Source organism: Balaenoptera physalus (assembly GCF_965194825.1).
Source record: "Balaenoptera physalus genome assembly, chromosome: 16".
In the NCBI taxonomy this organism is placed as follows: Eukaryota; Metazoa; Chordata; class Mammalia; order Artiodactyla; family Balaenopteridae; genus Balaenoptera; species Balaenoptera physalus.
The window spans coordinates 30,619,531-30,633,510 of NC_138898.1; the positions used below are offsets into that span (position 1 = coordinate 30,619,531).

General features: G+C 37.2%; 1 protein-coding gene and 1 pseudogene across 9 annotated transcripts in view; one reads left to right on the plus strand and one right to left on the minus strand.

The window, feature by feature from the left end:
- ATRN (attractin) overlaps positions 1–13,980 on the plus strand; it is a 162,104-nt gene that overhangs the window by 55,695 nt on the left and 92,429 nt on the right. For all 8 annotated transcript variants that reach the window (XM_082428903.1, XM_082428896.1, XM_082428897.1 and 5 more), the window contains 3 exons: positions 11,064–11,154; positions 12,077–12,320; positions 13,059–13,242. In XM_082428903.1, coding sequence (XP_082285029.1) covers positions 11,064–11,154; positions 12,077–12,320; positions 13,059–13,242 — 519 coding nt within the window. The remainder of the gene's footprint in view (positions 1–11,063; positions 11,155–12,076; positions 12,321–13,058; positions 13,243–13,980) is intronic.
- On the minus strand, positions 190–11,055 carry LOC309644807 (heterogeneous nuclear ribonucleoprotein A1 pseudogene; annotated as a pseudogene). Its single transcript has one exon. The product of its transcript is annotated as a heterogeneous nuclear ribonucleoprotein A1 pseudogene (transcript).

A 13,980-nucleotide genomic window follows, 5' to 3' on the forward strand; every position in this document is an offset into this window, starting at 1 on the left:
TCAAATTGAACAGGACAGGGACAGCAGAGAAAGAAAGTCCAGATAACAGTCTGAGAGGGGAACAGAGCCAGGAGGTCTCAACAAGTAAGGTGCCAAATAGTTGGACACTACACTACAACAGAAGAGGAGCTAGTGAGCTGAGAAACTAGAAAAACTAGCTGAATCAAGCCTCTCCTATAAGAGTTCAGGAAAATTTTTTTAAAATTAAAATTAAATTAAAAAAATTAAAATTAAAATTTAGCAACAGAAAAAATATCAAGGTCAAATCTCATAGAAAGTTATTATAAAAAAGAAGAGAATAAGTAGAATAATACCCCTTCAAACATGAAAGCATAATAGAAAAATACGTTCACAAAACTGACAAAAATTATAACTTAGTATTCCAAAGTAAGCTAACATACAATAAGAAAATGATAAAAGACATGAAAGAACAGTATAACCAGGACTAGAAAAATTCGGAAATGAGATGATAGAAGTTAGGAAGGAATTTTAAAATAATTTCAGAATTAAAGACAAACCTAGAAGGAACACAGAGTAAATAAACACAACAGATACTCCTTTAGAAATAGAATATGAAAAAAAAAAGAAATAGAATATGAAAAAGGAAATTTTTAAAAATCATAAATAAATGAAGGTCATTTTCCCCTATTCTTTGTATGATAAGTACAGTTAAAAAAACCTGGACATCTGCCACCGCAGGCTCGCCCCACATCCTACCCCTCCCTCCCCCCGGCCTGAGTGAGCCAGAGCCCCCGAATCAGCTGCTCCTTTAACCCCGTCCTGTCTGAGCGAAGAACAGGCGCCCTCAGGCGACCTACACGGAGAGGTGGGTCCAAATCCAAAGCTGAACCCTGGGAGCTGTGCGAATAAAGAAGAGAAAGGGAAATCTCTCCCAGCAGCCTCAGAAGCAGCGGATTAAAGCTCCACAAACAACTTGATGTACCTGCACCTGTTGAATACCTGAATAGACAACAAATCATCCCAAATTGACGAGGTGGACTTTGGGAGCAAGATATATTATTTTTTCCTCTTTTTGTGAGTGTGTATGTGTATGCTTCTGTGTGAGATTTTGTCTGTAAAAAAAACAAACAAACAAAAAACCTGGACATTATATATAAAACAAACATAAGAAAACTCTGAAGAAGGCAGTCTTATTAGGGACCTCAAGACCCAAAAAATGACATAATGGTAAGTTCCAAGGGTTTTCCTTTAGTCTCATATATCGCAGACTTGATGTTGGAAAAATCAGCAGTCTGGAAATGTTAATAGGTATAAGCTGAAAAAGCCCCAAGAAAACCCTGTTTTCTCTAGCCTGAGGACCAGGAAAGGGGCAGCTTAGCAAGACAGAAAACTTTTAGACAATAACCACTTGACCTTAGACAAACAGCACAGACAGAACTGTGGCTTCACCCCCACCCCTGCTAGCTCTATACTAATAGAGTCTAGATTTCCACTTATGCCAGGATAAAGTGAGGTGCTCCAATCACCACCCCCCATCCCACCAGGGTAGGGTTAAAGAAGGCCATATAGGGAGCTGAGACTTACTTCTCCACCAGGCATTAATGAGGTCTCCCCCATCACTGTGACATCAGTGGAGACACTGTGGGGAGCCTGGATTTCTACCCCTGCCTGGCAGCAACAGCAGTAATAAGTAGACTTTCCCTCTCTCCACTGGGGTGGTGTCAGAGGAGGCCTGCTATAACAGAAGATTTAAATAAGATCCAGAGTCTCATGTCATGATACCCAAAATGTTGAGATTTCAATTGAAAATCATTTGTCATGGTAAGAGCCAGGAAAATCTCAACTTGAATGAGAAAAGGCAATCAAGAGATGCTGACACCAAGGTGACACATATATTCGAGTTATCTGACAAAGATTTTAAAGCAGCCATTATAAAAATGCTTCAACAGTTCTCTCAACAACAGAATGGAGAGGACAGAGGAGAGAATCAGTGAACTTGAAGATAGAACAATAGACATTCCTTAATCTGAACAACACAGAGAAAATAAAACATTTAAAAAATGAACAGAGTTTCAGAGACCTGTGGACTGTAACAAAAAATCTTAACATTTCTGTCGCCAGAGGAGCCTTGGAAGAAGAGGAGGAAGAGGGTGTATATGAAAAAGTATTTGAAGAAATAATAGTTGAAAAGTGCCCAAGTTTGGCAAAAGATATGCATGTACAGAGTCAAGAGATTGGGTGAACTCCAACAATCCCAACTCCCACAGGAGTTTTACATTTCATTAATTCTTTCTTATTCCATCTCTCATTCCCCTGCTCAGCTGTCATACTGTCTTTTCATTTTTTAGATCTCCACCACATTTTCTCCTGTTTTCCTGCTCAGCTAGTGGCCTTGTTTCCCATTTCTGTTTTGAAAGATAAAGGTTATCAAAAGAGGACTTCCACAAACTCCCACCACCACATTTAGCAATTACCTACATATTGCTCATTTTTCTGTCTTGTGTTTCTTTACATCAGAACTGTCCAGTGGACAGTTTCTGTTTTGGTTATGATGGAAATGCTCTGTGTTTACAATGTCATGTCACTATCCACATGTGGTTATTGAGCACTTGAAATGTGGCTAGTATGACTGAGTGGATTTTAAATTTTCAGTTCTTATTCCTCATCTTACTTGATCTTTCACAAACATTCAATACAACCAGTCTCTCCTTCCTCTTTTAAACAGTTTCTTCACTTGGCTTCCAGGACTCCACACTTCCTTGACATTTTTTCTAACTGCCCATTCCTTCTCAGGCTCCTTAGCTGGTTCCTCTTCAGCTAACTGACTTCTGAATGATGATGTGCCCCAGGGCTCAGTCCTTGGTCCTCTTCTGTGAGAGTGTGTATTCACTCCCTTGGTGATCTCATGTAATATCTTGGCCTTTGTGCTGGTGACTTCCAAATTTATATCTGCATCCTAGACTTAACACCTGTTCCCATATCCCCACCTCTTTATTTGACATCTCAATAGGCATCTAAAACTCCATGTGTCCCAAACTGATCTTTCCTCCAAGCCTGTTCTTGCCCCAGAAGTCCCTATCTCAGTAAACGACCACTCCATTCTTCTATTTGCGTAAGCCAAAAATTTCAGAGTCATCCTTGACTTCTTGTTTTTTCACACTCCATATCAGTATATGTATTAGTTATCTCTTGCTGTGTAAATTACCACAACTTAGCAGATTAAAACAACACACATTTATTACCTCATAGTGTCTGCTGGTCAGGGTTCTAGGCATGGCTTAACTGGGTTCTCAGCAATCAAGGTGTTACCTGGCCTGTGTTCTAATTTAGAGGTTCAACTGGGCAGGAATCCATTTCCAAGCTCACCTATTTCCCGGTGGTTGTAGGACTAAGGGCCCTGGCTTCTTGCTATCTGTCAACTGGAGGCCACCTCAACTCCTGGAGGCTGCCCAGAGTTCCTTATCAGTAGGGTTTCCCCAGTATGGCTGCTTACTTATCAGGCCACAAGGAGAGTCTGTGGCCTGAGTCTGTTAGCAGGATAGATGTCATGGAAATGACATCTCATTATTTTTGCCATATTCTGTTGGTTAGAAGCAAGTCATAGATCCTGCTCACACTCGAGGGGAGGATATTATATACATGGGTATGAACACCAGGAGGCAGGGATCATGAAGACCACCCTAGTGTCTGTCTGCCACAATATGTCAGCAGATCTTGTTAGCTCTTCCTTTAAAATCTATCCCTAATCTAACCACTTCTCACTACTTCTAATGCTGCCACCCTGAGAAGTAAAGGTTAAATTAAAGGTGTGAAGGTGATTGTCCCTTCCACTGTTATACTAGATATTATGAGTCATATAGTCTACCATTTATGTGATTTTTGTACTTCTACCTGGCATCATCCTCCCTTGAAGTAAGAAATCTGGGAGTCATTTTTATACTTCCTCTCCTGTACCTCCTCATATCATAATCTCATGTCAAGCCCATCAACTCTGTCACCAAATACATGTCATATTCATTCTTTTCTCTCTTAAGACCAGCTTGCCAATATCTCTCTAGGATTCAGCAGTAGGTTTCTATAAAGTCTGTCTGTTTCCATTCATTCCGCTTAATCCATTTTCTAAATATCAACTGGGGTGACTTTTTAGGGTATACATTTTATCATTTACTACCTTCTTAAAACCCTTCAGTGACTTCCCATGGGACTTAATGATCCTACCTGATGTGACAGCTGCTTACCTTCCCATACTCAACTTGCTCCCCTCCTGCCCCATCAGCCCTCTTTCCTTACCTAAAACTCCTTATGCTTGCTCTTCCCTCTGTCTAGACTGTGCCTGCCATTGTACCTCAGGGCTGGTTTCTTCCTTTATATATCCTGTCCGTTAACTGTCCCATAGTGAGATCCTCCCCAATCAGCTAGTTCAGACAGGTGCTCCCTGGTTTTTTTCATAGTTCTCATTTCCTTTAGAGCAGTGTTCATAATTTTTATTCTACTTGTGCCCATTGTTGTGCTTGCTCATTTTCTGCCTTTTCCACTATATGTTCTCCAAGGTTAGAGACCTTGTTTACTCACTCAATTCGGCTTAGCTCATAGAATGTGCTCAAATAAGTATTTATCAAATGAATAAGAGAGTAAATGAATTATCTATTTCTTTCACAAATATTTGTTCTTAGAAATATAGATGTCACCTACTACTTTCATTTGGTGTACCTCATAAGCCATATTTATTTTTTTAATTTTATTTATTTTTAAGAGGGTATTAAATAGTTTATTGATTACCCATGATAATGGGTGATAAACAAGCTTCATTCCCATCTATAACTTTATCTTGTACCATAATTCTGTTTAGATATATTGCATAGGATGTGCCAACAATCATATTAATAACCAAAAAACTCCATGACTTTGCTTGGGTGACCCTTTTAACGGTGAACTCCAGGTCACAACACAGTAACTGTCAGTTCAACTACACCAAGTTTCTGAAGACGTTGGCTTTATTCACTAGCAGATTGTGAATAAATTTCAAATGGAACCTGGCATCACCCTGAAGAAATTCTGACTTCACACTGTTGCAGTCGTTTACCAAAATGTCTTCAGAGTAGACTAACTTTACAGAGCACGTTTTTTAAAAAGGCTCATTAATTCAGCGTCATGATCAGACGATTATATTTAGCAATCAACAGCATGGGTGCAAAAAAAAATTTACATTAAAACCCTTTGTTGGAATGCTTTACACTTTCCACAGAATAGAAACTAAAATAACCTGTTATACAGTTAGTCACAAATACAGTCCTCGAGGTTTTTTTGCCCATACACAGGAGTATTGTCTAAAACATGTCTTCTTTGTAGCAGCTAGGCCCTGCCACCACTGTGCTTGGCTGAGTTCACAAATCTGTTGTAACGTGTACCTTCCCTGTCACTTCTCTGGCTCTCCTCTCCTGCGAAGCTTTGTTTCCTGGCAGTAATTAAAACCTTCTGCCACTGCCATAGCTATTGCTGCTGCTGGAACCGCCATAGCCACCTTGATTTCGTGGTTTGGCAAAGTACTGGCCTCCACCACCATAAGGGCCAGAACTTCTGCCTCCAAAGTTTCCTCCTTTCATGGGTCCAAAATTTGAAGATTGATTGTTGTAATTGCCAAAATCACTGTAGCTTCAACCACCTCCAAAATTGCTTCCATCATTACCAAATCCGTTATAGTCATCCCCACTGCCACCATATCCACCACCACCATGGCTGCCACCAAAGCCACCTCGACTGCCACCAAAGCCACCTCGACCACTGAAGTTTCCTCCACGGTTGTCATTCCCACCAAAACCACCTCCGCGACCACCACGAAAGTTTCCAGAACCACTTCGACCTCTTTGGCTGCATGAAGCGCTAGCCTTCTCTTGCTTAGATAGGGCTTTCCTTACTTGACAGTTGTGACCGTTCACTGTATGGTATTTCTGAATGACAGTCTTGTCTATGGAGTCATGGTCATCAGAGGTTACGAAAGCAAAGCCTCTCTTTTTGCCACTGCCTCAGTCAGTCATGATTTCAGTCACTTCAGTTTTCCCATTCTGTTCAAAATAATCTCTTAGATAATATTCTTCAGTGTCTTCTTTAATGCCACTAACAAAAATCTTTTTCGTAGTTAAGTGGGCACCAGGTCTTTGAAAATCTTCTCGAGACGGCCCTCTTTGGTTCCACAACTCTTCCATCCACCTTGTGTGGCCTTGCATTCATGGCTGCATCCACCTCCTCCATAGTGGCATACGTGACAAACCCGAAGCCTCTGGAGCGATTGGTGTTTGGATCCCTCATTGCCACACAGTCTGTGAGCATTCCCCATTGCTCAGAATGGCTCCTCAGACTCGCATCGGTTGTTTCAAAGCTCATACCTCCGATGAAGAGCTTCCGCAGTTGTTTGGGCTCTTTGGGAGACTCTGACTTAGACGTGACGGCAGTGGAGAGGGAAGATGTCAACGATGCTTACTCGGCGGCGTCCACATGCAGGAAGGAGTAATCTAACGAATGTATCTCCACATTTATTTTTTAGGTTTTAACATTTTTCTTCTTGTACTTGATCAAAACATGATTTTTACAGCTTTATGTATTTTGTGTAAATACTAATACAGTTTCAAATAAATTTTTACTAACTCATGAAAAGTGAATATAGTGACTCCTTTTAGAGGAAGTATTTCTGGAACTTAGATCATAAATTTTATCATCGTCTATACTCATATAAGCATATTGCAGGAATTGCCCTCACTCTGTATTTTCTCCACGACCCTGTTAACCCAAAACTTTTAAGTTGCATTAAAAAGCAGTTCCCATTTTATGTCACCCAAGGGTCCTCTTGCAAAACAAATTGTCTTGGTCGTCTGGTTAAGATTTCCAATTGAAATGTCACTGAATTTCCTTCCCTTGAGCAAAAAAATAGCGTTTTTTTTAAGCTAAAAAAAAAGTAATAAGAAATTGAGCAACAGGTAACCACACAAGGTAAGGAGTATCACCTAATCTGATAAACTTAAAATAGACACACAGAAACAGCAAGCCCCCACAGAAACCATATGAGTGAAATTCTGAGAGTTCTCACTAATAGCCCCAAATCTAGAGAGAAGCAAACTGAGTGGGTATCATTGTTTTCTTGCCCTTTTAACTGAATAGTATAAGAAATAGTTGCTAAGGAGGATCAAGTGAAAAAGGGGGAAATTGATCAAGTGGCTGAGTCTGCCCAAAAGTCAGGGCTTCTGTGTAATTTGGATATCCCAAAATTTGAACCCTGGGATAGGACACTTAAACAAAATCTCAGAGGCGAATAGACTCTGGATATTTTATTCTAATAGACTGCACACCCCCACCCCCACCTGAGCCCCAGCATTTCTTCAGACTTCAGAAAAGTGGGCAGAACATAAAATGCCAACTCTCACACTAAAGCTAGGATGGAAAGATAAACTTGTCTTAGATACAGTGGAAAAAGAATTAAGAAATCACCCACAGTTTGCAAATGTAATGTCTGGAGAGCAATGTCTAACCACAAGCAAGACAAAAGAAGTGACATTGTAGCAAATGCAAATATCTATGGTGAAAAAGTAAAGAGGAAAGAGCACAGCGTGTAAAACTGACAACAACTGATGATAGAGGAAAAGTATTCCTTCCAACTGCTTTGTGCTATGGATCAATATAATGAGAATTTGAATTCAGAAAAACAAGCTGAAAAGCAAGAAGATAATAACAATGAGATGAAATGGGAGATTACACATGTAAAGAAATATAAATAAGTTACACACAGCAGAAACTACAATGAAAATCGAACTGCTGACAGCTTGATAGACGTGATTCCAATGAATACAGATGAAGAAGTTAAATAATTAGAAAAAGCAAAGACATGGGAGACAGAAGGTCCAATATAATACAGATAATTGCTGTCACTGAAGAAAAGAACCTAACAAATAGAACAAGTGGATTGAAATAGTACAAGATGTTTCAGGAAAAATATAGTTGTTCAGTGACAAGACCTGATTTGATCAAATTATTGAACTTTTAGGATAAAGGACAAATTATTGGGTGGGAAGCCTCAGATAGTTCTTGACTCCTGCTGGCTGGGGTCAAGTTCAATCTATGTAGAGCCTTTCCTGTGGTCTTTGGATGGCCAGACACTGTAATTGGAATACCAGGCCACTGTGAGGGGCAGAGGATGTGCCCTGTGGCATGATGGGCATTGTGTTACCAGCCATCAAGGAGGAGTTTGTGAGAGAGGTGGCTGCACCTTTATGGAAGACACCTACTTCTGAATTCCTGAGGTTTGTCTTTGCTTAACTGCATGTCCGGGTCTTAGAACTAATTGTTCAATATTCCTTTATCTTGGACTCAGCTCCCAGAAGAAGGAGCGTTTATTTGGTACTTGGCATTTCTTACATTTTATTGCATCAACATTGTTCTTGTCTTGTGTTTGCTTCTCTGTATTGTGAAAAGAGTGACAACCTGTTATGTAAGTGTCTTTTGGCAGTTCATCTTAACCAGATTTGAGCACCTGCCGGCACCTTAGTGCCTCTGACCAGCTCTTGGGCTGACATGTTATTGATTGAGGAAGAGTAAAATGCATTAAGATACAGATTGAGCACCTTCCATGTCACTTGAAAGAGATATGGATTGGGTCACGTGGAGACTTGTTTCTGTGCTCCCTCTGTTTCTTTCCTTTCTTTCAAGCTTGAAGAAACAGGCCTTTGGCTTGAACATAAGGTATATATGTGTTTTTCAGAAGCCATGCTAGTTCTTCTTAGGAAACACTTTCCAGAATGCCATAAAAGTTGAAGTAGTATGCAGTCCATTTTGTTAAAACATTTACCTGGATGGATTTAAGTTATTTCCACCGTAAGTAAAGTACAATATTGTGTCTTTAAAAAACAGTGAGAGAAATACATATATATTTACATATAATACGTATATATATTTATGTATATTTATTTATTTAGAGAGAGGGAGGGAAGAAAGGAGGGGGAGAGAATGAGAATAATTGAGACTTCTGACTTCCAAGCAGAAAAGCAAACCACACAAAAGTGGAAAAAAATCAGACTGGCCTCAGACCTCCATTGGCAGCATTCAATACCAGCAACATTCAAGGGAGCAGCGTCAGCAAAGTTGTGTGGGAAAGGAAGGATGGCCCATGAGTATTATATGCAGCCAAGATGTCATTCACCTCTAAAGCTAGCAAGCAGATATTCTTCAACATGAAAGAATTTAGGGGGAGGAGCACGTATGATCTCCACTAGGAATAACCACTTGACAGTGCAGTCTAGCCAATTAAGAATTAAAGACTCAAGAAGGAGAAGTTGTGGTAAGAGGACTGTGAGGAGACTGATTCAGCTAAAATATAGATCCAGTACTAAATAACTATGAAATTATAGAATGGAATGTGCATGTTTTGAACCTGGACAATGTAAAAATTATAACAAAAATTGGGAGAAGAAATGGGAGGATATGTGGGTGCTAATGTTTTCAACTTTCAAAGTAGGAAGTTAGTGGAGTCTGTCCAAAATTAAATTATGTGTAATTTTAAAACTAAAGGGAGTTTACTCTCTAACTTTTCATGTATTTTAAAAATGTAGAATATTCAAAAAAATACATAAAATAATAGCTGGTATTGATTTAAGTGTTATTCATATTTAATGAATGTCACCATTTTATGTTTTCTTCAGATCATGTATAAAATATTTAAGACAAAGGGAAAGGTTTAGAGAAAAATAATGAATGCTAATACATTCGTCATCCAGATTAGGAAATAAAACATTGCTAATATAGTTAAGACCCCACATGCCCCTCTAGAATCCCAGAGATAATCAATATCCTGATATTGTGATATCATTTGTTCACATACTTATCTTTAGACTTTTAATATATATGAACATTTTTAGAGTTAATAAATTTTCTTATTTTAGTCTTTACAGGAACAGTATTCTGCAGTTTGCTTTTTTAGCTTAACATTGTTTCAAGATTTATGTTAATAATACGTTGCTTGAGTATATTCACTCTATAAATGTTATATAGATATCTATAATTTATTAATCCATTTTCTATTGATGGATATTTATTTGTTTCCCTTTTTTGCTATTATGTTGTGATAAAACTTTCTTACATCTTCTTGTTTACATAATGTTTTTCATAACTTAAAAATCTTGTATTCAGGGAAACTTATAGAAAATAAATAAACATTTAAAATATAACAGTAGTATTGGTTTTCCTTTGGTTTCTTTTTTCTATTAAATTATATAAAATTAAAATTAACACTTTATTAAAATTCACCTATATTAGGATCCCCTTTATATAAATGTATATTATCAGTCTATTCTTCTATCTGTATGTATGCATAGAAAATGTCTGGAATGATGTTTACTTAATGATATTCATTTCTAGGTGACAGAATGTGGGGTCATATTTAAGTTTTTGGCTCTTTATTTTTTTTGCATTGATTATACTTTTTATAGTGAGTATGTATAATTTTAATGAAAACAATAGAATGATGTTTTCCTCAAAAACAAAACTAATATTCTAAGATATTGAATGTGATTAATGCTGCAATGTAAGAGTATAAATGATTTTCTTTTGGGCATTTTTTATATTTTAAAGGTCTTTAAGTGTATTCATAGTATAATTGAAATGCTATAATGATATTCTAGTTTTTTTGAAAATATTACTTTTTAAAATAAATTAGATAAAGAAAAAGAAAGGCTAGGAATTTTTTTAAACTTAGTTATCATCCCTTTTTCAGTATGTGTCTTTACTTTTGCATGGTTAAATGAAAGAAAAGTTATAGTAATAAAAGTCCCTTGAGTATAATGCAAACCTGCAAGTGATTTAGTGTGTAGAAGAGGTTTTCAGGAAGCATTAGAAAGTTCCAGTAGATTTTCTTTCTCGTCCCAGAGCTGTGGAACCCAGCTCCCGCTTCCTGAGTTCTCATGTGCCCCATAGGCCCAGATGTTAGGTTTGTTTGCCCAGGTACCTCACCATATCCATTGCAGATTTAACGAGCATCTCCAAAGTGGATTAGATCACAAATAAAGACTCCAAGATGTTCTGTTTTGTCATTTGGGTGAAAGTATGATCTGTTTGTTTTGTAGGTATGACCTTGCTTCTAGGGAGTGGCTTGCGCTGAACCGTTCTGTGAACAATGTGGTTGTTAGATATGGTCATTCTTTAGCATTATACAAGGTAAAATGTCTCCACTCTGTACTAAGCTAGAAACTCAACTCTTCCACTGTTACTTTATCATATTATGTGATTGAAATAGCTATTTAGTGTTGGATTTTCTTCCTAATCTTTTTTATTGCGGTAAAGTATGTATAACATACTTAGCCATTTTTAAGTGTACAATTCAGTGATAGTAACTTCACTCATAATGTTGTGCAGCCATCATCACCATCCATCTTTGTAATTCTTTTTTAATTTTTTTGCTTTGTTTTTTTTTTTTATCTTTGTAATTCTTTTGATCTTGTAAAACTGCAACTCTATGCCCATTCAGCAATAATTCCCCATTCCCTCCTCCTGCCTGCCCCTGGCAACCACCATTCTACTTTCTGTCTCTGATTTTGACTTCAGAGTTGGTTTTTAATTGGGGGGAAACTTTCTAATGTGGGGAGTATACAATTGGCTAAGTTATAAGTGGAAATTAAAGTTGAAACTACTTTTAACCTGAGAGATTTAAATGGATTCATATTCAAACTGGGATATTATGATTGTGGTACTAAATGGTTAAAAATTAACCTAGTGTAGGTTAGCTTTTACATTCATTAGCAAGTTTAGCCAAGAATAGTGACATTACAATGTAACTGAGTAATCATTTTCATTTCCCTGTTTTTTAGTTTATTTCAACTTTATTTTTCCAAGCCATTTTATATTGTAAAAGATTTTGTGTGAGGAAGTCCAAGAAAAGTGGCAAAGTATTAGGGATATAGGTTAGATTTATTTTATTTTGTTCTTTCTACATCCTTTTCCTAATAATACACTGAAAGGTGCTTTTCACTAACACTTTTTAAGCTAAGAATAATATTGAGGTTTTGAACTGTTCCTTTTTCTGTGTTTAGATTTTATCCTTTTGATGTTTTTTAGCATTTTGTTTACATTTTTTCCCTAGGATAAAATTTACATGTATGGAGGAAAAATTGATTCAACAGGGAATGTGACCAACGAGTTGAGAGTGTTTCATATTCATAATGAATCATGGGTATTGTTGTCCCCTAAAGCAAAGGAGCAGTATGCAGTGGTTGGGCACTCAGCACACATTGTCACATTGAAAACTGGCCGAGTGGTCATGCTGATTATCTTTGGTCACTGCCCTCTCTATGGATATATTAGCAATGTGCAGGAGTATGACTTGGGTACGTATATTTTTTTCAGTGAATCGTTTTTGAATGTCAGATTTAAAATTTTACTCTTATTATTATGACTGTTTAACAAAATTCAACCTAACATTGACCCAGTACTTGATCTTGAGATACAGTTAGCATTGATGAATTGCCAGTGAAGTTTAGATTATTGATGCTGCTATGTGGTATATATGTGTTACTGTCAGTTTGGCAAGGAGCCAAAAATGGCACTAAATGCTATGAGTGTTGAAAATAAAAAAAATAAATAAAAAGGGTTTGAAACAACAAATACTCAGAAGAAAAAAAAAATATTTGAAAAGCCCTTTAGAGATTGGTTTAATGGAGCATCATTTCCCCTTAGTATATAATCTTTCCTTTGGTTAAATTTTATTATATTTATTTTTGTGGATGTGGATGATACTTTAAGAAAGTAGGCCCGTAAAGTACGTCTGCAAATTGGTCTGTAAAGGTCATGGGGAATTAAGTGTTCAATTGAGGGGGATCTGAGTCTTTCAAATTTAATGTAATTCTTTTCCTACATATTAGAACTTCAGAACATTTAACAGGTTGAAGTTTGGCCACCTGGATTTGTTACAAGTTTTAGATGGCCTTCCTTTAAAAATAAAATGGTTAAAGAAAGTTACATGTATCAAGTCTCCTGAAATCTCTTCTCTTGTCTTAAGCTAATTGGTAATTTTAAGTATTAGGAGGAGCCTGCAACGTTTGCCTTTAACTGTTTGCCCTTTCCAGGTGAGAACACATGGAGTATATTACATACCCAGGGTGCCCTTGTCCAAGGGGGCTATGGCCATAGCAGTGTCTATGACCACAGGACCAGGTCCCTGTATATTCATGGAGGCTACAAGGCTTTCAGTGCCAATAAATACCGGCTTGCAGATGATCTCTACAGATACAATGTGGACACCCAGATGTGGTGGGTGCTTTTTCTTGAGCTTTCACTTTAAGGTGGGAATTCTGGCAATTGCTGGGAAAATTGTGCTACATTTTTGTTCTCAGGACTTGCAGATAATTCTCTTCATCGTTGTAAACAGAAATTGTGAAATAAGCAGAAGGTAATAAAGTAGTAGTATCTATAATTTTGTAGTAGGTTGATTAGAACCTTGGGTTTTTTTGGTTTTTTTTTTTTGACTGTTTTTCAATTTTCATACACTCAGTACCACTGTAAAATTTTAGCTCTTCAGAATCCTAAGGAATAAATTGTTCTACATAGCTGAGTTTATGCACACTGTTGTACTTAAGTAGAATATATCCACTTTTTAACCTTTTCTTGTTGACCAAGGTGTTATCATTAGGGTCAGTTACTGGCATCATTCCATGAAATCATCAAACAGAGGTGGTCTCAGTACCTAAAAGATTAGAGCTGTCCTCACTCTACTATATATTGGTCTATATAAAGTATACTAATCTTAAAAAATATAAAGCAAATTTGAGTTATGAAATAATATAATTATAAAGCAATGGTTTCTTTTCATATTTCCTTACATATTTGAGACCATGCTCTGGATACCATTTTACATTGTCATTAAAATTGTCATTTTTAGTGACTGTGTAATACTCCATCTTGTGGGTATCCTGAGCCCATACAGTTGGAAGTTTTGGTTTCTAGCTCTTGTCTTATTAATAAAACATATGTAAGCTTCCATCCATATTT